At 47.1% G+C, this 21,610-nt stretch overlaps 1 protein-coding gene across 5 annotated transcripts in view; it reads right to left on the bottom strand.

Moving 5' to 3' along the window:
- Positions 1–349: 349 nt before the first annotated feature.
- Positions 350–21,610, bottom strand: part of LOC132389294 (ribonuclease inhibitor-like) — a 41,741-nt gene continuing 20,480 nt past the window's right edge. For 3 of the 5 annotated variants that reach the window (XM_059961802.1, XM_059961801.1, XM_059961804.1), the window contains 8 exons: positions 21,390–21,563; positions 20,279–20,449; positions 16,497–16,667; positions 13,938–14,108; positions 5,765–5,935; positions 2,419–2,589; positions 1,530–1,697; positions 350–1,396 (listed from right to left, as the gene is read on the bottom strand). In XM_059961802.1, the coding sequence (XP_059817785.1) occupies positions 1,309–1,396; positions 1,530–1,697; positions 2,419–2,589; positions 5,765–5,935; positions 13,938–14,108; positions 16,497–16,667; positions 20,279–20,449; positions 21,390–21,563 (1,285 nt within the window). In that variant the 3' untranslated portion in view covers positions 350–1,308. Of the gene's footprint in view, positions 1,397–1,529; positions 1,698–2,418; positions 2,590–5,764; positions 5,936–10,703; positions 10,769–13,937; positions 14,109–16,496; positions 16,668–20,278; positions 20,450–21,389; positions 21,564–21,610 lie in introns of those variants that run through there. The other 2 variants (XM_059961803.1, XM_059961805.1) reach the window with 2 other exon arrangements.

The following is a 21,610-nucleotide window of genomic DNA, read 5'->3' as shown; positions in this document are numbered from 1 at the left end:
GCCGAACATCAGTCAGGATCCTCACTGAGGAACTGTCCGGTTTTACACCTCAGCTCACACTGAGATGGTAACGATGTCCACCATCGCTCACTGAACACTCCAGTATCTCCCAGTTCACTCCCTGAACATCAGTCAGGGTCCACACTGAGGAACTGTCTGGTTTACACCTCAGCTCACACTGAGATGGTAACGATGTCCACCATCGCTCACTGAACACTCCAGTATCTCCCAGTTCACTCCCCGAACATCAGTCAAGTGAGCTAAGTGATTAATCGAGTATTTTCTTCCCAAGCCATGAAGTCTCAGGCACACATTCAAAAATAACAACTATTTATTGAGTTCAGTAACATCACACGATAGTCTCTGCATATTAAACTGTAAAATAAAAGCCTGGTCTAATTGTGTTTTGGGAGGGAGTTGGAGATTCATCTCTACCAAAGGAGGTGTAAGGTACTCCCTCCCTCTGCTCGCCTGCTGGTCACCTTTGGGTAAGGTGTAGCACCTGCTCAGCCCCCGATCAGGGTCACGTGAAGCCGTATGAGCAGCCAGAACATCTCACAAGTCCTGATTATGCAACCACTGACCCCAGGCAGACAATCTCTGAAGAGTATCGATAATGCCTGGGATCACCCATCTTGTAAAGACACTGCCCCGAAGGAGGGCAAACCACCCCTGAAGAAAAATCTTGCCAAGAAGATTCAGGGTCAGAGATGGGGAGAAGAATAAGAACAAGAGATTAAAGACAGATGAAAGACCACGATCGCCCACATCATACGCCACATCATGATGATGAATAGTGTATGGGACAGAATTCCTGCAGAACGTTCAGTAACACATTAATCCTGCTGATCCCCTGTGTAACCAGCCCTGTGGATCGCTGTCATTCATCATTTGGGACATTGCTACTTATCAAACTATAACACACGACAGAGATTGCTGATCATTTATTGGCCCAGTCGACTCACTCCTTCCATCGCCAGCTACCGAACAGGGTGCAGTGACGGTTCCAGTCCCAGTTCACTCTGCTGCTTCACCCCCAGAGATTCCCTCCCGAGATCAGCCCAGTCCGAGGGACACTGAGTGAGACTGACCCGCCCGCGCACCGGGCAACATCCAGTCATGGACATCCAATGGAAGCACCACGCTGGGACCGAGCGGCCGATTCACAGGTCCCAGGGCAGGGCCTCCAACGTCATCACAAGAGACTTGCTCAGTTCCAGCTGGGATGTTCGGGTTGAAAGGGGAGGGTGGGAAATGGGAGAGAAAAGTTCTGATCCCAGAGGTGGTAATGTACACACAGTGGGATGTTCAGAAGATCACTCTCAGTCCGGGTCTGGTTCCCTCCACAGTCTTCAGCTCTTGCTTTTTGTGTGAACTGAACCGATTCCCCCTCAGCCTGGAGGAGTAAGGAGTAAACACACAGATTACACAACAGTGTCAGTAACAGGGTCTGACGTTAATATGTCAACAACACTCACAGACAAATATCATCCGGGGTTTTCACACCAGATGTCACCACAAATACTCACACAATCCGCTCCAGACTTTGATGGGTCAGTATGAGGTGGTGGAGAACAGAGACAGATCGGTCTGTGAGTGTGTTCCAATCCAGTTCCAATTCCCTCAGTGAGTGTTTTGTAGTCAGAGCAAAGACTAGATCCTCGATGCCAGAATCTGTGAGGCCAGTCCACCGGAGTCTGCAAATGAGAGAAATGAGGAAAGAGGGAATTCGCAGGGTTTGTTCATCACATTGATAGATCTCCTGCTGACCACAAACTCCCCATTATCTGCTGTGGGTCCACACTGTTCCTTCCACACCTTTCCACCAGGACACTCCTGGATGTTCAGCAGTGCTATCAGTCTGAACCTCTGTGTCTGGCTGAACTGACAGAAGGGTTCCCTCAACAGCTGAGACCGTATTATCAGGGAAATTAAATTGTTATGGACGTCAGTCTCTCAAACACTCAGTAAAACTTGGGAATGACAAGATCTGGGAGCAATAAAACACATTCCCACCCTCACAGCTGAAAACAGTGAGACCCACAGGGTTGCATAAACTCCAGTGAAAAGAGACACTGGCTGTTCCCCCAGTCACTGTCCCTGCCCACAGATCCCACAGAAATCACCAGACTTGTGCCAGCTTTTCCCTGCCACAGATTTCCAGCCTGTGAACTGGGGGGCCTCAGGAAGTGCCCACTGCCCTTTTGGATACCCAGGTTCACGTCACTGTGGTGTTACAGGGGGCAACTGGGATCACAGTCTGCAGAGCAGATGAAGGTTCTGCTGTTGTGAGCCAGACAGAGAGTCCAGCTGTGGGATGTGAGTGACCGATCACAGGACAGCGAGACAGAACCGCAGTTGTTCCGAACTGCAGTTGTGTCTGTAACTGAAAACACCATCACACAATGTGATACCTACCCCAGTGTCTGTATTTTACACCCCGGGTTCCTCAGAGCCTCAGACACCAGTTTCACTCCTGAATCTCCCAGTTCATTCTCAGCCAGGTCCAGCTCCGTCAGTGAACGGTTTGTACTGAGAGCAGAGGCGAGATACACAACACCAGGAGCTGTGAGACCGACAGACCGTAGACTGTGGATCAGAGAGAGATGAGGTTTAATCCCGTTTATTAATCCCACTTTCAGCAATACCCACAGTAATGTTCAGTGTTTATTAACCCCACAATTACTGATAACACCAATGTCCAGCATCAGACACCAGTGAGTATAAACATCACTGCACCTTCCGAACTGGAAACACTCAAATCTACCCAGAACAATCAGAATCGGGTTTAACATCACCCGCATGTGACATGAAATTTGTTAATTTAGCAGCAGCAATTCAATGCAATACATAATCCAGCAAAGAGAGAGAACATAATAATAAATAAATAAACTAGTAAATCAATTACATATATTGAATAGATTATTAAAAATGTGCAAACACAGAATATTGTATATTAAAAAAAGTGAGGTAGTGTCCAAAGCTTCAATGTCCAGTCAGGAATTGGATGGCAGAGGGGAAGAAGCTGTTCCTGAATCGCTGAGTCTGTGCCTTCAGGCTCCTGTACCTCCTACTCGATGGTAACAGTGAGAAAAGGGCATGCCTTGGGTGCTGGAGGTCCTTAATAATGGACGCTGACTTTCTGAGACACCGCTCCCTGAAGATGTCCTGGGTACTTTGCAGGCGAGTACCCAAGATGGAGCTGACTAGATTTACAACCTTCTGCAGCTTCTTTCGGTCCTGTGCAGGGGCCCCTCCATACAGGACAGTGATACAGCCTGTCAGAATGCTCTCCATGGTACAACTACAGAAGTTTTGGAGTGTATTTGTTGACATGCCAAATCGATTCAAACTCCTAATAAAGTATACCCACTGTCTTGCCTTCTTTATGACTACATCAATGTGTTGAGATCCTCAGAGATCTTGACACCCAGGAACTTGAAGCTGCTCACTCTCTCCCCTTCTGATCCCTCTATGAGGATCGGTATGTGTTCCTTCATCTTACCCTTCCTGAAGTCCACAATCAGCCCTTTCGTCTGACTGACGTTGAGTGCCAGGTTGTTGCTGTGACACCACTCCACTAGTTGGCCTATCTCACTCCTGTATGCCCTCTCGTCACCACTAATGACCCTACCAACAATGGTTGTATCGTCAGCAAACTTGTAGATGGTATTTGAGCTCTGCCTAGCCACACAGTCATGAATATAAAGAGCAGTGGGCTACACCCCCCCCCCCCGAGGTGCGCCAGTGTTGATCGTCAGCGAGGAGGGTATGTTATCACCAATCCGCACAGACTGTGGTCTTCCGGTTAGGAAGTCGAGGATCCAATTGCAGAGAGAGGTACAGAGGCCCAGGTTCTGAAATTTCTCAATCAGGATTGTGGGGATGATGGTATTAAGTGCTGAACTACAGGCGATGAACAGCATCCTGACGTAGGTGTTTTTGTTGTCTAGGTGGCCTGTAGCCGTGTGAAGAGCCATGGAGACTGCATCCGCCATTGACCTATTGTGACGATAGGCAAATTGCAATGGGTTCAGGTCCTTGCTGAGGGAGGAGTTCAGTCTAGTCATAACCGACCTCTCAAAGCATTTCATCACTGTCAACATGAGTGCTACCGGACGACAGTCGTTACGGCAGCCCACATTATTCTTCTTTGGCACTGGTATAATTGCTGCCTTTTTGAAGCAAGTGGGAAATTCTGCCTATAGCAGTGAGACGGTGAAAATGTCCTTGAATACTCCTGCTAGTTGGTTGGCACAGGTTTTCAGAGCCCTACCAGGTACCCCATCGGGACCTTCTGCCTTGTGAGGGTTCACTCGGTCCAACATCGGCCTCTGAGACAGAGATCACAGGGTCTTCAGGGGCAACAGGGATCTTCACAGCTGTAGTTGTGTTCTCCCTTTCAAAGCGGGCATAGAAGGGGTTGTGTTCATCTGGTAGTGAAGCATCACTGCCATTCGTACTATTGGGTTTCACTTTGTAGGAAGCAATGTCTTACAAACCCAGCCAAAGTTGCCGTGCATCTGATATCACCTCCAATCTCATTCGAGATTGTCCCTTCATCCTTGAAATAGCCCTCCGCAGATCATACCTGTTTTTTCTTTTGGTGCAGGACTGGGTTGTCGGACTTGAATGCCACAGATCTAGCTTTCAGCAGATGACGTACCTCCTGGTACATCGACGGCTTTTGGTTTGGGAATGTACAGTAAGTCTTTGTAGGCACACACTCATCCACACAGATTTTAATGAAGTTTACAACAACTGCAGCATACTCATCCAGATTCAAAGACGAATCTCTGAAAACAGTCCAGTCCACTGATTCAAAGCAGTCCAGTGCTTCCCTTGTCCAAACCTCCTTGGTCCTGACTACTGGTGCTGCAGTCTTCAGTCTCTGCCCATACTCAGGGAGTAGAAGTACAGCCAGGAGATCAGACTTCTCGAAGCGAGGGTGTGGAATAACACGGTCGGCATTCTTGATGATGGTGTAACAATGGTCCAGTGTGCTGTTTCCTCTGGTATTGCAAGTTATCTGTTGATGCTTAGTGATTTTTTCAGACTGGCCTTGTCCACTCAAAGCGATGGTGACGGTGTTGGGGTGCGCTGTTTCGTGCATGTTGATCCCATTGCTCAGATCATCTGAAGCCTGTTTGACATTGGCCTGAGGTGGACAGTCCCCAGACCCACTCCCCAGAGGCACACCGTGACCTGAGGTGACGACTGTACTGAAAACACTCTTGACGTTTGAAGAGGGCTAGAAACTACTCCCGCTTCAATGAGGACCTGGATCCCCTTCCATTCATGTCTCACTACAACTGGAGTAAGCAGATGCCATCTTGTCGGCTCTGCACTCTGTTCTGGATCACTTGGACAACTGGAAATGTTCTGGATGTCTTTAGAGAGTGGAAGGAAAGCAGAACTCGTGAAGGAAACTCACGCGCACACAAGAACATATAATATTCCTGCCAGAGTTTGCTTACTATCTCAGACTATATTCCCTCAACTTGCAAAATGTGGTTATGTGTTTTCCCCTGTAGTGTAATTTATGTTAATTTAATTTGTGTAATTAATGTCTGACATATTTGTAACGCTCTGAACTGTTGTTGCAAAAAGCTGATTTTCCTAACATTTACACCCTGGTTATATTTGCCCAGGACAATAAACTTTAATACTGAAATTGAGTGGATCCGATGGAGCCCGAGGTGAGGGCCTGTTATTCGGTTTGATGGAGTGATGATCTGTCCCAAACCCCCAGTCTGATACTTACCTCAGTTTCTGTATTTTACACTCTGGGTTCCTCAGGGCCTCAAACACCAGTTTCATTCCTGAATCTCTCAGTTTATTACCACCCAGGTCCAGCTCCGTCAGTGAGCGGTTTGTACTGAGAGCGGAGGTGAGATTCAGAACACCAACAGCTGTGAGACCAACAGACCGTAGACTGTGGATCAGATAGAGGCAAGAAGTTTAATCCCAGGATTTATTAATCCCACTTTCACCAATACCCACAGTAATGTTCAGTGTTTATTAACCCCACAATTACTGACAACATCAATGCCCAGCATCAGACACCAGTGAGTATAAACATCACTGCACCTTCTGAACTGGAAACACTCAAATCTCCCCAGAACGATTGGCAGAACCCAGGGGACATTGTATATTTGTGTTCACCCTCTACATCCCAGCCCCACTCCACAGTACACCACCACTCTGGACCTTGTGCTCTATACTGAATCACAGGGAGGCAGTGTAACACTCCCAGCTTCCCCTCCCCTTGTCCCGACTCCACAGAAAAACTCGGCACAATAGACCCACCCTGGAAGAATATTCTCCAACCCCAGACAGGGAGATGAGGGTTTTGAAAATTTACAGTTCAGAGATAATATTAAAGCAGCTCCATCTCAAATCAGATTTAATATCACCAGCATGTTGTGAAACATGTTAACTTTAGGGCACCAGGATGATTAAATACATGATGAATATAGAGAAAAAGACATTAACGATATAGTGATGGAATCTTAAGTTTTATTCATTATGGACTGTGCCTTTAAGAACTGTGTGTGTGTGAGGGAGGGGAAGAGGGAGGAAGAGAGGAGAAGCTACATGATGGACAGCTGGTGTTCAGCACAATGTTATTTATACGAGCATCACTGCTTGTTTCGCAGGACACGCAGATGCACAAAGCTTGGTGGCAGAAATTGCCACTGATCCAGGTGTCCTTGTTCATCAGTCACTGAAAGTAAGCATGCAGGTACAGCAGGCAGTGAAGAAAACTAATGGCATGTTGGCCTTCATAACAAGGGGAGTTGAGTACAGGAGTAAAGAGGTCCTTCTGCAGCTGTACAGGGGCCTGGTGAGACCACACCTGGAGTATTGTGTGCAGTTTCAGTCTCCAAATTTGAGGAAGGACATTCTTGCTTTTGAGGGAGTGCAGTGTAGGTTCACGAGGTTGATTCCTGGGATGGTGGGGCTGTCATATTTTGAAAGATTGGAGCGACTGGACTTGTATACACTAATTTAGAAGGATGAGAGGGGATCTGATTGAAACATATAAGATTATTAAGGGATTGGACACACTAGAGGCAGGAAACACGTTCCCAATGTTGGGGTAGTCCAGAACCAGAGGCCACAGTTTAAGAATAAGGGGTAGGCCATTTGGAACGGCGTTGAGGAAAAAACTTTTTCACAGAGAGTGGTGGATCTGTGGAATGCACTGCCTCGGAAGACGGTGGAGGCCAAGTCTCTGGTTGCCTTCAAGAAAGAGTTAGATATAGATAGCGGAGACAAGGGATATGGGGAGAGGGCAGGAACGGGGTACTGATTGTGGATGATCAGCCACGATCACAGTGAATGGCGGTGCTGGCTCGAGGGGACAAATGGCCCACTCCTGCACCTATTGTCTATTGAACTTTTAAGTACCCACAAAGGGTAGGGCTGAGGATCGATTAAGAGGAATCGATCCGTGACTATTAGTGCGTGGAGGGGCAACCCTGTGGAATCTACCGGGGTGTCTAACCCTTGCCTGGGTTGGTAGATTATCACTCGAAGACGGCGCTCTTAAGTTGGTCACGTTTGGCTGACTTGGAAGCTTTAGAGGACATCGAGGAGGATCGACGACACCTCTTTATTCAGATGACAAATATCTCTCTCTCACTTCAATCCCTCGCATCTGAACTGAGTTTTTCTTACCATCGCAAGACTGTAACTCTTGCAATCTGAACTTGTATAAGTATGGGAACATTATATACGTCGTTAAAATGTTTGTTAAAATAAGTCATGCAGAAAAACAGAAATAAAAAATTAGTGAGGTCATGTTGTTGGATTCAATGTTCATTTAAAAATCGGATGGTGATGGGAAGAGGCTGTTCCTGAATCGCTGAGTGTGTGTCTTCAGGATCCTGTACCTCCTTCCCGACGGTAACAGTGAGAAGAGGGCATGTCCTGTGCGCTGGGGGTCCTTAATGACAGACACTGCATTCCTGAGGCACCGCTCCCTGATGACGTCTCAGATACTGCGGAGGCCGGGGCCTGTGACGGAGATGACTAATTTTACAACTTTCTGCAGCTTATTTCCACCCTGTGCATCGCACCCCCCCCCCCCCAATACCAGACGGTGATGCACCCTGTCAGAATGCTCTCCACAGTACATCTGTAGAAGTTTTCGGTGACAAACCAAGTCTCCTCAAACTCCTAATGAAGTATAGCCACTGTCTTGCCTTCTTTATAACTGCATCGATATGTTGGGACCAGGTCAGATCCTCAGAGATCTTGACACCCAGGAACTTGAAGCTGCTCACTCTCTCCCCTTCTGACCCCTCTATGAGGATCGGTATGTGTTCCTTCGTCTTACCCTTCCGGAAGCCCACAGTCAGGACTGTGGCCTTGCTGAAACACGAGGAAATCTGCAGATGCTGGAAATTCAAGCAACACACACAAAATGCCGGTGGAAGGCAGCAGGCCGGGCAGCGTCTACAGGGAGAGGCGCTGCCGACACGTTTCGGGCCGATCCTGAAGGTGGTCCTACGTTCTGACCGGCGACGCCGGAGACGCGGCTGGTGCCAGACTGTGTCAAGTTGGCCTCCGAGACAGAAATCACAGGGTCACCAGAGGCTGCAGGGATCCGCATAGCTGTGGTTTTATTCTCCCTTTCAAATCGAGCCTAAAAGGCTTTGAGCTCGTCTGGTAGTGAAGCAACACAGCCATTCATGATGTTGGGATTTGCTTTCTGGGAGGTAATGTCCTGCGAACCCTGCCAGAGTTGTCGTGCATCGGATGTTGCCTCCATCCTCGCTCAGAATTGCCTCTTCACTGTTGAAATAGCCCTCCATAAGGCAGACCTGGTTTTCCTGTATAAACCTGGGTCAGCAGACTTGAATGCCACAGATCTAGCCCTCAGCAGATGAAAAACCTCCTGGTTCATCCACAGCTTTTGGTTTAGTTATGTCCAGCAAGTTCTTGTAGACACACACACATCCACACAGGTTTTAAGGAAGTCGGTAACAACTGTTACATACATATGCAGATTCGTAGATAACTCCCTGAACGCAGACCACTACACTGATTCAAAGCAATCCTGCAGGTGCTCCTGTGCCTCCCTGGTCCAGACCTTCTTGGTCCTCACTACTGGTGCTGCAGACCTCAGCGTCTGCCTGTACTCAGAGAGTAGAAATACAGCCAGGTGATCGGACTCATCGAAGTGTGGGTGTGGGATAGCACATTTCAATCCAGTGTGTTATTTCCTCTGGGACTACAGGTGATTTGTTGATAATAATTATTGAGTGATGCCCCAAAACGATGGTGAAGGCATTGCAATGTGCAGTTTCATGCCTGTTGATCACATTGTCCGTTTGACATGAGCCTGAGGTGGGATCTACACCGCTACCACAGCCATCGCCAAGATCTCCCCAAGCAGGTAAAATGGCCGGCTGTTAACTCTGAGGTATTGCAGCTCTGGTGAGCAACATTGGGACGTCACCGACACATTGCTATACCGGTTGATCACGAGGCATGCACCTCCACCTCTGCTTTTGAGACTCGACCAACCTCTCTTCATGACGAATTGTGAACCCTATTCGAATCCCAGCGTCTGGCACCGAAGGAGTTACCCAAGATTCCGTAAAGCAAAAGACGCACTCAGTCCTAATGTCTCCCTGATACAGCACCCTAGCTCTGACATCGACAACTTTATTTACCAGCGACTGTATGATTGTCAGCAGGATCAATGGTATTGGGAGTCAAATCCATCATTTTTTTCCAAACACACCATCGGACCGGCAGGTGCCCCCTGACACTGGCAGCTTTTTAAATCGGCAATGTGCCGGCCACAGTCCGGTCTACTTCCATCGGTTTTCAGTGCCGACTCATCATTCAATCGCATTTGAACTGGTCACTGACTGTACACATCATCGAGATTTAAGTTCTTCGGCACAAACATCACCGAGGATCTCACGTGGTCTGTACACACCAGCTGGGGGGTGAAAAAGGCACAACAGCATCTCTTTCACCTCAGACGGTTGAGGAAGTTTGGTACGGGCCCCCAAATCCTGAGGACTTCCTACAGGGGCACAATTGAGAGCATCCTGACTGGGTTACTGGAGGAATGGAAACAGGCTAACCCCTACTGACATCCATGGATCTGGGGTTAAGAGGGTGAAGAGCTTTGTTCCTCGGGATAAACATCACCGATGATCAGAAGGTTGAAGAAGTTTGGTATGGCCCCCTAAGTTCTAAGAACTTTCTAAAGGGGCGTGATTGAGAGCATCCTGACTGGCTGCATCACTGCCCGGTACGGGAACTGTACTTCCCTCAATCGCAGGACTCTGCAGAGAGTGGTGCACAGAGCCCAGTGCATGTGGAATTCCCATGACTCAAGACATTTCCAGAGACGGGTGTGTAAAAAGGGCCTGAAGGATCATTGGGGACCCGAGTCACCCCAACCACAAACTGTTCCAGCTGCCACCATCCGGGAAACGGTACCGCAGCATAAAAGGCAGGACAGCTTCTTCCACCAGGCCATCAGACTGATTAATTCATGCTGATGCAACTGTATTTCAATCCTGATCAACCCTGTTGTACATAATGTTGATTATAAATTATTATTGATTGTGTATTTAGACAGAGGCACAATGTAGATTTTTACTCCTCGTGTATATGAAGGATGCAAGCAGTAAAGTCGATTCGATTCGATGGAGTTCTGGTTCTCACCCATTGCAGACTAAAACGTTTTCAGAGAGAGCCGCTGTAAGGGTCTTCCGTGAAGTCAAATGTTGGAGAACTAAAGTTACCAAAACACTGAGTCAAGTTTAAATCAATCAGTGAGAAATGTTCAACACACAATCTGACCCTGAACATTTTGTGGTCTGACACCTTTCTCTGTGGGACTGATGGTGTCCAGCTCGTCAGTAATTTCCTGTTGTGTCTGTGTCTCCACTGGGAACTGGGTAAAGGCAGCCCCTCTGTCCTACACGCACAGCTCTTGTAGTGTGTTAGAAGAGCTGATTTCACCTCAGACCCACTCCCCAGACACACACTGTGACCAGACTACATTGAAAACACTCCGATTTTTATAGAAAGCTGAAGACTACTCTGCCTCAATAAGATCCAGGGCCCACTTCATTTCACTTTTCAGCACAACAAATCCGCTGCAGATGCCATCTCACTGGCTCTCCACTCTGTTCTGTTTCACCAGGACAACTGGAAATGTACGTTCAGTGATTACATTTTGGCATTGAACACTGTCATCCCCTCTAAAACTGATCTTCTATGTCCAATCGTGGCCTCTGTACCTCATCCCACAATCGTATGCTCGAACTCCTCATCCTTCTCACTCACCATCAACACCGGTCTACCTGAGCACCGTGTGCTTTCCCCCGATCGATTCTCTCCACACCATCAGTACTGTGGCTGAGCACAGCAGCAAAACTGTTCAGGCTCACTGATGACAAACTGTTGTTGGCAGAATCACACATGGTGATGAGGAGGTGGACAAGGCTGAGACAGGTCAGTTGGTTGAGTTTTGTTATCAGAACAACCTCACAGTGAACATCTACAAGACCAAGGAACTGACTGTGGACTTGCGGAAGGGGAAATCAGACAAACTACACCATTCCTCAGTGAGGGGTGAGCGGTGGAAAGGGTGAGGAGCAGCAAGTTCCTGGGTGACAACATCTCAGAGAATCTCTCCTGGACCCAGAACATAGAGGCAAACATGAACAGCTTCTTACACCAGCTTCTCTACATTCCAGTAATCACTTGGACCCCCTACAATTAACCTGTCACCCCAATTGTAGGTATCTATTGTTACGAAGGATGAACAACTCTGATGGGCAGAAGGGTACAGAGTTGCCCATATTCACCGCCCCCCCCCAGGAGAATCACAAACTGTTACTGTTGCCATGCTGCTAATGAGAGAGAAAGAGATGGAACAAAAACATGCCAGAACATCTGCTACTGATAAGTGAGGGGAGAGAGACTTGTTGTTCCACCATATTATGACTCCTGAAAGACATATGGCTCTGGAGAGGGCTGTTTACTTGGTACTATTCTGTTCATTAAAATTCCTCAGTGGACAGCCGGAGTGGGCTGGTTTGATGGGCTCAGCCATTCAAAACTGATTGACACCTGAGACCCCGTGAGTGGGGATAAAAGTGAGGTCTGGGGAGACACCCCTCAGACGCAGCAGGAGACACACTAGTGAGCACTGCTTAAGTGTTGGAACCCACGAGAAGGAGTGGGGCATCGGAGACCAAACGAAGGATCGGTCAATTTTAACTCACAGTGTTTATAGCGAGGCCGGTGGGAGCTTGTGTGTGTGTCCACCCTTGCCTGAGTGACCATAGAAGAACGGTCTAGCTAAAGGACAGAGGGGACATACCTGAATGGCCACAACAACACATCGACGGATCAAGAACGTAAAGGAAGGTTTGACTTGCTGTCACTGCTCTCTCTCTCTCTCTCTCTCTCTCTCCAACGGTTACAACAAAAGAACCAACATCTACCTCAGCCTATATGAACTGAACTGAACTTTATACTTTCCCACGATAATTCATTATCCCCTAGACAACGATAGCGCTTGTTTATTATTGATTATTATTATACCCACACTTTTAGGTTTAGTATTGCTAACGTGTATTATCTGTATATTTGCATTATTGATATTGATTTGTATATTTCACTAATAAACACTGTTTTGAAAATAGGACCAGACTCCAATGGATACTTCTATCTTTGCTGGTAAGACACCCAGTTACGGGGTACGTAACACTATCCACAGTAGATACCTTCTGGTCTTCATTCTGGATGATCCAGGCAATTGGAAATATAAGTCAGCCTGTTGTTCTATCACCAATTTGTGAGTCTCTGTCCCTCACACTGTAACTGGATCCTTGACTTCCTCATCCTCCTCACTCACCATCAACACCACCCCCTCTGCTCTATTCTCTCCACACCACCGGCTCTGTGCCCGAGTACTGGAACAACACTGCCTACAGATTCACTGACTACAAAACTGCTGATTACAGAATCACAGATGGTAATGAGGAGGCGTACAGGAGTGAGACAGATCAGCTGGACGAGTCGTGTCTGCAGAACAATCACACACTGAACGTCAGCAAGACCAAGGAACCGACTGTGGACTTGTGGAAGGGGAAATCAGACAAACTACACCATTCCTCAGTGAGGGGTGAGCGGTGGAAAGGGTGAGGAGCAGCAAGTTCCTGGGTGACAATGTCTCAGAAATCTCTCCTGGACCCAGAACATAGAGGGAACCATGAAGGAAGCACACGAGCATTCTTCTCATTGAGCGGCATGTCATCACAGGCGACTGCAGACTTCCACAGGTGGACACTGGAAAGCATCCTGACTGGTTGTATCACCAGGAACCCACAACATCTGGGCCAGTCCCTCAGAGAGGAGGGACAGGAGCCTGAAGGCCCACATCCACAACAGCTTCTTCTCATTGAGCGGCATGTCATCACAGACGACTGCAGACTTCCACAGGTGGACACTGGAAAGCATCCTGACTGGTTGTATCATCAGGAACCCACAACATCTGGGACAGTCCCTCAAAGAGGAGGGACAGGAGCCTGAAGGCCCACATCCACAACAGCTTCTTCTCACTGTATCATGATCCTGAACTGACCTGAAAGTCCCTAATTCCATCCCAGACTAGATTCACTCAACTTGCAAAATGTGGTTATGTTTGTTTTTCTTTATTGAGTAATTATATAAAATTAATGTCTGACGTGTTTGCGATGTTCTGTACTGTTACTGCAAAAACTAATTTTCATGACATTTACAACCTGGTTGTAGTTGCCCATGACAATAAACTTTAACACTGAACTTGAGAGTGGACCCGATGGAGCCCGAGGTGAGGGCCTGTTATTCGGGCTGTGGAGATCGATGGAGTGATGATCTGTCCCAATGTCTCACAGTCTGGTACTTACCCCAGTTTCTGTATTTTACACCCTGGGTTCCTCAAAGCCTCAAACACCAGTTTCACTCCTGAATCTCCTAGTTCATTATTAGCCAGGTCCAGCTCTGTCAGTGAGCGGTTTGTACTGAGAGCAGAGACGAGATCCACAACACCAGCAGCTGTGAGACTGACAGAATCTAGACTGTGGATCAGAGAGAGATGAGAAGAATAATCTCAGGATCTATAAATCCCACTTTCATCAGCACCCTCAGTAATGCTCAGTGTTCATTATCGAGTTCTGTTTATTTGGGCTTTCTAAGTATGTAGTTGGAAAGCGCACTTTCCTTGTAATGGGCATGTGCGCAGCCATTGAGAGGAGTGTTGTGGGCAAGAAGATGCCAGCCCTCATATACTGAACATGGATGTACAGAGTAAAGTTGTTTAAATGAAAGAAAGTCTTGTCTTGGTTGCTTTAGTGTTAATATTCATTAACCCCACAATTACAGATAACACCAATATCCAGCATCAGACACCAGTGAGTATAAACATCACTGCACCTTCCGAACTGGAAACACTCAAATCTCCCCAGAACAAATGGCAGAACCCAGGGGACATTGTATATTTGTGTTCACCCTCTACATCCCAGCCCCACTCCACAGTCCACCACCACTCTGGACCTTGTGCTCTATCCTGAATCAGGATAGTGTGTAACCTTCCACACTCCCAGCTTACCCTCCCCTTGTCTCATCTCCACAGAAAAATCCCAACACATCCCTGTGTTCCTCACATTAGTCCCAGAGTACAAGAGCAAGGAGTTTCTACTACAGTTGTACAAGGCCTTGGCGAGACAACACCTAGAATATTGTGTGCAGTTTTGGTCCCCTAACCCGAGGAAAGACATTCTTCCATAGAGGGAGTACAGAGAAGGTTCACCTGATTGATTCCTGGGATGGCAAGTCTTTCATATGAAGAAAGACTGGATCGACTAGGCTTATACTCACTGGAATTGAGAAGATTGAGGTGGGATCTTATTGAAACGTATAAAATTCTAAAGGGATTGGACAGGCCAGATGCAGGAACATTGTTCCCGATGTTGGGGAAGTCCAGAACGAGGGGTCACAGTTTAAGGATAAAGGGGAAGCCTTTTAGGACCGAGATGAGGAAAAACTTCTTCACACAGAGAGTGGTGAATCTGTGGAATTCTCTGCCACAGGAAACGGTTGAGGCCGGTTTATTGGCTATATTTAAGAGGGAGTTAGATATGGCCCTTGTGGCTAAAGGGATCAGGGGGTATGGAGAGAAAGCAGGTACAGGGTTCTGAGATGGATGATCAGCCATGATCATACTGAATGGCGGTGCAGGCTCGAAGGGCCGAACAGACTACTCCTGCACCTATTTTCTATGTTTCTATCCCCTCTCACTGATGACAAAACTGTTGTTGGCAGAATCACACATGGTGATGAAGAGGTGGACAAGGCTGCGACAGGTCAGTTGGTTGAGTGGTGTTATCACAACAACTTCACAGTGAAAATCTGAAAGATCAAGGAACTGACTGTGGACAAACTGGCACTAGTCCTCAGTGAGGGGTGAGCAGTGGAAAGGGTGAGTAACAGCAAGTTCCTGGGTGACAATGTCTCAGAGAATCTCTCCTGGACCCAGAACATAGAGGGAACCATGAACGGCTCACACCAGCTTCTCTACGTTCCCAGAAGTTTAATGAGATTGATTCGTCATCACAGACTGTGACAGACCTCCACAGATGTACATAGAGAAGCATTCCGACTGGTTGCATCACGGTCTGATTAGAAACTTCAATGTCGAGGAACACAAGACACTACAGACAGTTCCACATCACGTACAACTCTCCCCCCCATCGAGGACATTTGCAATTGGCAATGTCTCAGGAAGGTGACATCTGTCATCAGGAACCCACACCATCTGTCCATGCTGTCATCAGACAGGAGGTACAGGAGCCCGAGAAAGCACATCCCAAAGTTCAACAACAGACTATCCACACTACATCGGTTATTGAACTGAACTGAAAGATGCTTATTAGTTCTATGTTATTTCGAACACCACATGAAACATTGTTGTTCCAGATCAATGAGACACACAACTCAGCAAACGACTTATTTCACCCCAGTCGAATCACAGGACGATTTACAACGGCCGATTAACGTGTGAACTGGTGTGTCTGTGGACTGTGGGAGGACAGCAGAACACGTGGAGGAAACCCTCACGCACACAGGAACAATGTACAAACTTTCTCACAGTTTTCTCACCGTCTCAGACTATATTCCCTCATCTTGCAAAATGTGGTTATGTTTGTTTTCCTTTTTTGCGTAATTTATGTTTGATTGATGTTAATTTGTGTAATTAATGTCTGACATGTTCCTAATGATCTGTACTGTTGCTGCACAAAGCTAGTTTTCACAACATTTACACCCTGGTTAGATTTGCCCAGGACAATAAACTTTAACACTGAACTTGTGAGTGGACCCGATGGAGCCCGAGGTGAGGGCCTGTTACTCAGTCTGTGGAGATCGATGGAGTGATGATCTGTCCCAATGTCTCACAGTCTGGTACTTACCACAGTTTCTGTATTTTACACCCCGGGTTCCTCAGAGCCTCAGACACCAGTTTCACTCCTGAATCCCCCAGTTTATCTTTAGCCAGGTCCAGCTCCGTCAGTGAGCAGTTTGTACTGAGAGCAGAGGTGAGATCCACACCACCAGCAGCTGTGAGACCGACAGACCGTAGACTGTGGATCAGAGAGATGAGAAATTTAATCCCAGGGTTTATTAATCCCACTTTCACCAGTACCCACAGTAATGTTCAGTGTTTATTAACCCCACAATTACTGATAACACCAATCTCCAGCATCAGACACCAGTGAGTATAAACATCACTGCACCTTCCGAACTGGAAACACTCAAATCTCCCCAGGACAAATGGCAGAACCCAGGGGACACTGTATATTTGTGTTCACCCTCTACATCCCAGCCCCACTCCACAGTACACCACCACTCTGGACCTTGTGCTCGATACTGAATCACAGGGAGGCAGTGTAACCTTCCACAGAGTGAGTTTCCCCTCCACACTGCAAACTGGTTTCGCTGCTCCAAGAGTATTCCCCAACCTCACACTGAGAGCTGTGGGTTGCAATGGTTTACTGTTCAGTGAAAATATTAAACTAGATCCAGGTTGAAAGTTGGAGAATTAAAAGTTACCAAAGTTTAAAAGTCAAGTTTAAATCCATCAGTGAGAAATGTTCAACACCCAATCTGACCCTGAACATTTTGTGGTCTGTGTCCGTGTTCCCCGATACCTTTCCCTGTGGGACTGAAGGTGTCCAACTGGTCAGTAATTTCCTGTTGTGTCTGTGTCCCCACAGGGAACTGGGTAAAGGCAGCTCCATTCTCCCTCCACACACGTGTTAGAAGAGATGATTTCCCCTCAGACCCACTCCCCAGAGACACACTGTGACCTGAGGTGAACAGACTGAACTGAAAACACTCTGACTTTTGTAGAAGGCTTAAGACTACCACTGACTCATTATAGACCTGGTCCCCCTTCAATTCTCCTATCAGAATCAGGTTTAATATCACCAGCAGATGCCGTGAAATGTGATAATTTTATGGTAGCAGTACAATTAAACTTAGAAATCATTTAGAAATCGGATTGTAGAGGGGAAGAAGCTCACAGTTGGTCTACAATAGTTGTCATCTCACCGGATCTCCCGTCTGATTTGGATCACCCGGACAACTGGAAATGTATGAACTGAATAAATATGTTTCATGTCTTCATTGTGGAAGACACTAGCAGACTGCTGGATGTTCGAGAGTACCGGGGGCATAAGTGAGCGTAGTTGCTATTACTAGAATGAAGCTAAATGCTTTGCTTGCAACCAGAAACAGTTCTATTTCCATCTTTAATACCATTATTTGTCCCTTTCAGGGTTCTTTTGAAAACCCTGACCTGGAGTTACATGCTGCCTTTGGTTCTTTGCAGGAATGGGATCTGCTCTCAGGTTTTCACGACTGGCCATTGTTTGGCACGCTAAGGTATTGGCCTGAGAGTCCGGATCGAGAGTCTGGAGACGGGCGGATCAAGGGTCAGTGTCACGGCTGGAGCACCCGTGTGTCGTCGGGGGAGTCAGGTCATCTGGTGTGGGCCCGAAGACAATAGACAATAGGTGCAGGAGTAGGCCATTCGGCCTTTTGAGCCAGCACCACCATTCACTGTGATCGTGGCTGATCATCCACAATCAGTACCCCGTTCCTGCCCTCTCCCCATGTCCCTTGACTCCGCTATCTTTAAGAGCTCTATCTAACTCTTTCTTGAAAACATCCAGAGAATTGGCCTCCCCTGCAGGAATGGGATCCGCTCTCGGGGTTTCAGGACTGGCTGTTGTTTGGCACGCTAAGGGTTCGGCCTGAGAGTCCGGATCGAATTCCTGGGACTCTGGAGACGGGCAGATCGAGGGTCGGTGTCACAGCTGGAGACCCGTGAGTCATCAGGGGAGTCAGGACATCTACTGTGGGCCAGTAGACCCGAGATCTTTGGGCACAGAGCTCGGAAAATGCGACGTAACGGACTTTTAACATTGTAAACCAGCGAGTTGTTTGCTATGTCTCCCCGCTCACTGGTGAAGAATGGAGACACCTTTTTCTCCCTTATTAGGGAGAGAGAGAATCTGCGGTATGTCATGTGCGGACGAAACGCAAAGTCTTTGGGGTAACTGCAAGTCTGTGACTTTGCTGTTGCTTTGCACACATCGAGTGCTCGGTGGTGGTACCGATGCATGCCTTTTTGGTGGGGGGCAGGGAGGAATGTTGCTCATTGACACTTACTCACGGGGGGGGAGGGGAACTGGGGGGGGACTTTGGGGTTCTGTTTATCTGTCATTCATTCTTGGGGTACTTCTCTGTTTTCGAGGATGTTTGCGAAGAAAAAGCATTTCAGGATGTATATCGAATACATTTCTCTGACGTTAAATTGGACCTTTGGAGCTGCGAGTTCTGAAGGTAAATCAATCACCTGGAATAGATGGACTGTACCCCAGGGTTCTGAAAGAGGTGGCTGAAGAGGTTGTGGATGTATTAATAATAATCCTTGAAAAATCATCAGATTCTGGCATGGTTCTGGAGGACTGGCAACTTGCAAATGTTGTTCCACTCTTCAAGATGGGAGGGAGGCAAAAGAAAGGAAATTGAACATCAGTTAACCTGACTGCAGTGGTTGGAAAGATGTTGAATTCCACCATTAAGGATGAGGTTTCAGGGCACTTGGAGACACACGATAAAATTGGTCAAAGTTCATTTGGCTTCCTTCAGGGAACATCTTGTCTGACAAATATGTTGGAATTCCCTGGGAGAAAATAACAAGCAGGATAGACAAAGGAGAATTGGTGGATCTTGTATACTTGGATAATCAGAAGGACTTTGACAAGGTGCCAGGCAAGATGGAGCCCACGGTATTACAGGAAAGTGTGACGAGATCCTAAGGTTTATTCATTATGGACTGTGCCTTTAAAAGGAGAGAGTGTGTGACGCTGATTCAGAGAGACAGAGACACTGAGCAGCTCATGAGTCACGATGGTGATGGAAGGATGGAGCTGATGTTCATTACGCTTGGATATATACACACACAAGGTCAGCCAGTTTCCCGACAGACACACACAGAGGCACAGAAGAAACAAACACTGGGTGGGCTTTGAGTGCCCACGGAAAGGTAAGTTTTCAGGAGAATCGATCAGGGGCTCTCGCAGTGTGGAAAAGGGCTGATGCGTGGAAAGCTGTCGGTGTGTTTAACCCTTGCCTGGGTTGATAGCTTTACTGCATGAAGACAGTACCCTTAGTGTGGTCACAGTCGGGGTGACCTTAAAAGGTATTCGGAGGACAATGGGGAGATCGACGGCATCGGCTTACTTGGATAACAAATCACCTCTCTCTGTTCACAATTCTACTCAACTCTACTTGAACTGAACTGACTCTGTTTACATACCATCGTAAGACTGTATCATTTACCACCTAAGCTTGAAGAAGTTTAGATTTTATATTCACACACTTACATATGCATAAACTCTGCTAACCTGTTTGATTTATCTGGTCTTATATTACTATTTAACGTAGTTACTAATAAAATAGTTAATTTGTGAAACAAATTAATATCTGACTTGTTTGTAATATGCTGCGGTGTTGCCGCAGAAAGCTAATTCTCATAACATTTACAACCTCGTTATATCGGCCTATGACAATGAACTTCAAAACGAAATCCGTGAGTGGACCCGATCGAGCCCGAGGTGAGGGCCTGTTACTCAGCTGTGGAGATCGATGGAGTGATCTCAATCCCTCACAGACTGATACTTACCCCAGTCTCCGTATTTTACACTCCGGGTTCCTCAGAGCCTTCGTCACCAGTTTCACTCCTGAATCTCCCAGTTCGTTATTAGTCAGGTCCAGCTCCGTCAGTGAGCAGTTTGTACTGAGAGCAGATGCAAGATCCACAACACCAGCAGCCGTGAGACCGACAGACCGTAGACTGTGGATCAGAGAGATGAGAAGTTTAATCCCAGGGTTTATTAATCCCACTTTCAGCAATACCCACAGTAATGTTCAGTGATTATTAACCCCAGAATTACTGATAACACCAATCTCCAGCATCAGACACCAGTGAGTATAAACATCACTGCACCTTCTGAACTGGAAACACTCAAATCTCCCCAGGACAATCAGAATCGGGTTTACTATCACCCGCATGTGACATGAAATTTGTTAATTTAGCAGCAGCAATTCAATGCAATACATAATCTAGCAAAGAGAGAGAACATAATAATAAATAAACTAAATCAATTACATATATTGAATATATTATTATTATGCCTCTGTGTCTGTCCAGACATTCTGTGCTCACAGAACCAACCCTGCAGGGGACTCCACTCACCATCTCTGTTAACTGTACATCCCAACCCAGTCACTGCACCGACACAATGCTGCCTCGGGAAAACACCCACACTGGATTCACCTCAGAAAGAATATTCTCCAACCCCACACTGAGAGATGAGGTTGCAATGGTTTACAGTTCAGTGATAAATTAAACCAGCTCCGGGTCAAAGGTTGGGGAATTAAAGTTACTAAAACACTGAGTCAAGTTTAAGTCCATCAGTCCATTGTTCAACACACAATCTGACCCTGAACATGTTGTGGTCCGGGTCCGTGTCCCCACAGGGAACTGGGTAAAGGCAATTGCCTTCTCCTTCCACACACACAGGCTCCTGTAGAGCTGATTCCACCTCAGACACACACAGTGACCTGAGATGAACAGACTACATTGAAAACACTCTGACCCTTGCAGAGGGGGAGGTGAGTGGCCCTGATGGAGTCCGAGGTGAGAACTTGTTAATCAGGCTGTGCAGCAGCATCGTCAATTGGAGATCGATGGACTGATGATCATCCCCAATCCCCCACAGTCTGGTACTTACCCCAGTTTCTGTATTTTACACTCCGGGTTCCTCAGAGCCTCAGACAACAGTTTCACTCCCCAATCTCCCAGTTTATTTTCGCTCAGGTCCAGCTCCACCTCTCTCAGTGAGCGGTTTGTACTGAGAGCGGAGATGAAGTGCTCAAACTCAGATGTGAAACGATCAGCTGTCAACCTGATGGACGGAGAGGAAACAGAAGAGAGAAACAAACAGATTCAGTG

The sequence above is a fragment of the Hypanus sabinus genome, unplaced genomic scaffold, assembly GCF_030144855.1.
Source record: "Hypanus sabinus isolate sHypSab1 unplaced genomic scaffold, sHypSab1.hap1 scaffold_528, whole genome shotgun sequence".
NCBI lineage: Eukaryota > Metazoa > Chordata > Chondrichthyes > Myliobatiformes > Dasyatidae > Hypanus > Hypanus sabinus.
This window is presented reverse-complemented; position numbering and strand designations above follow the sequence as displayed.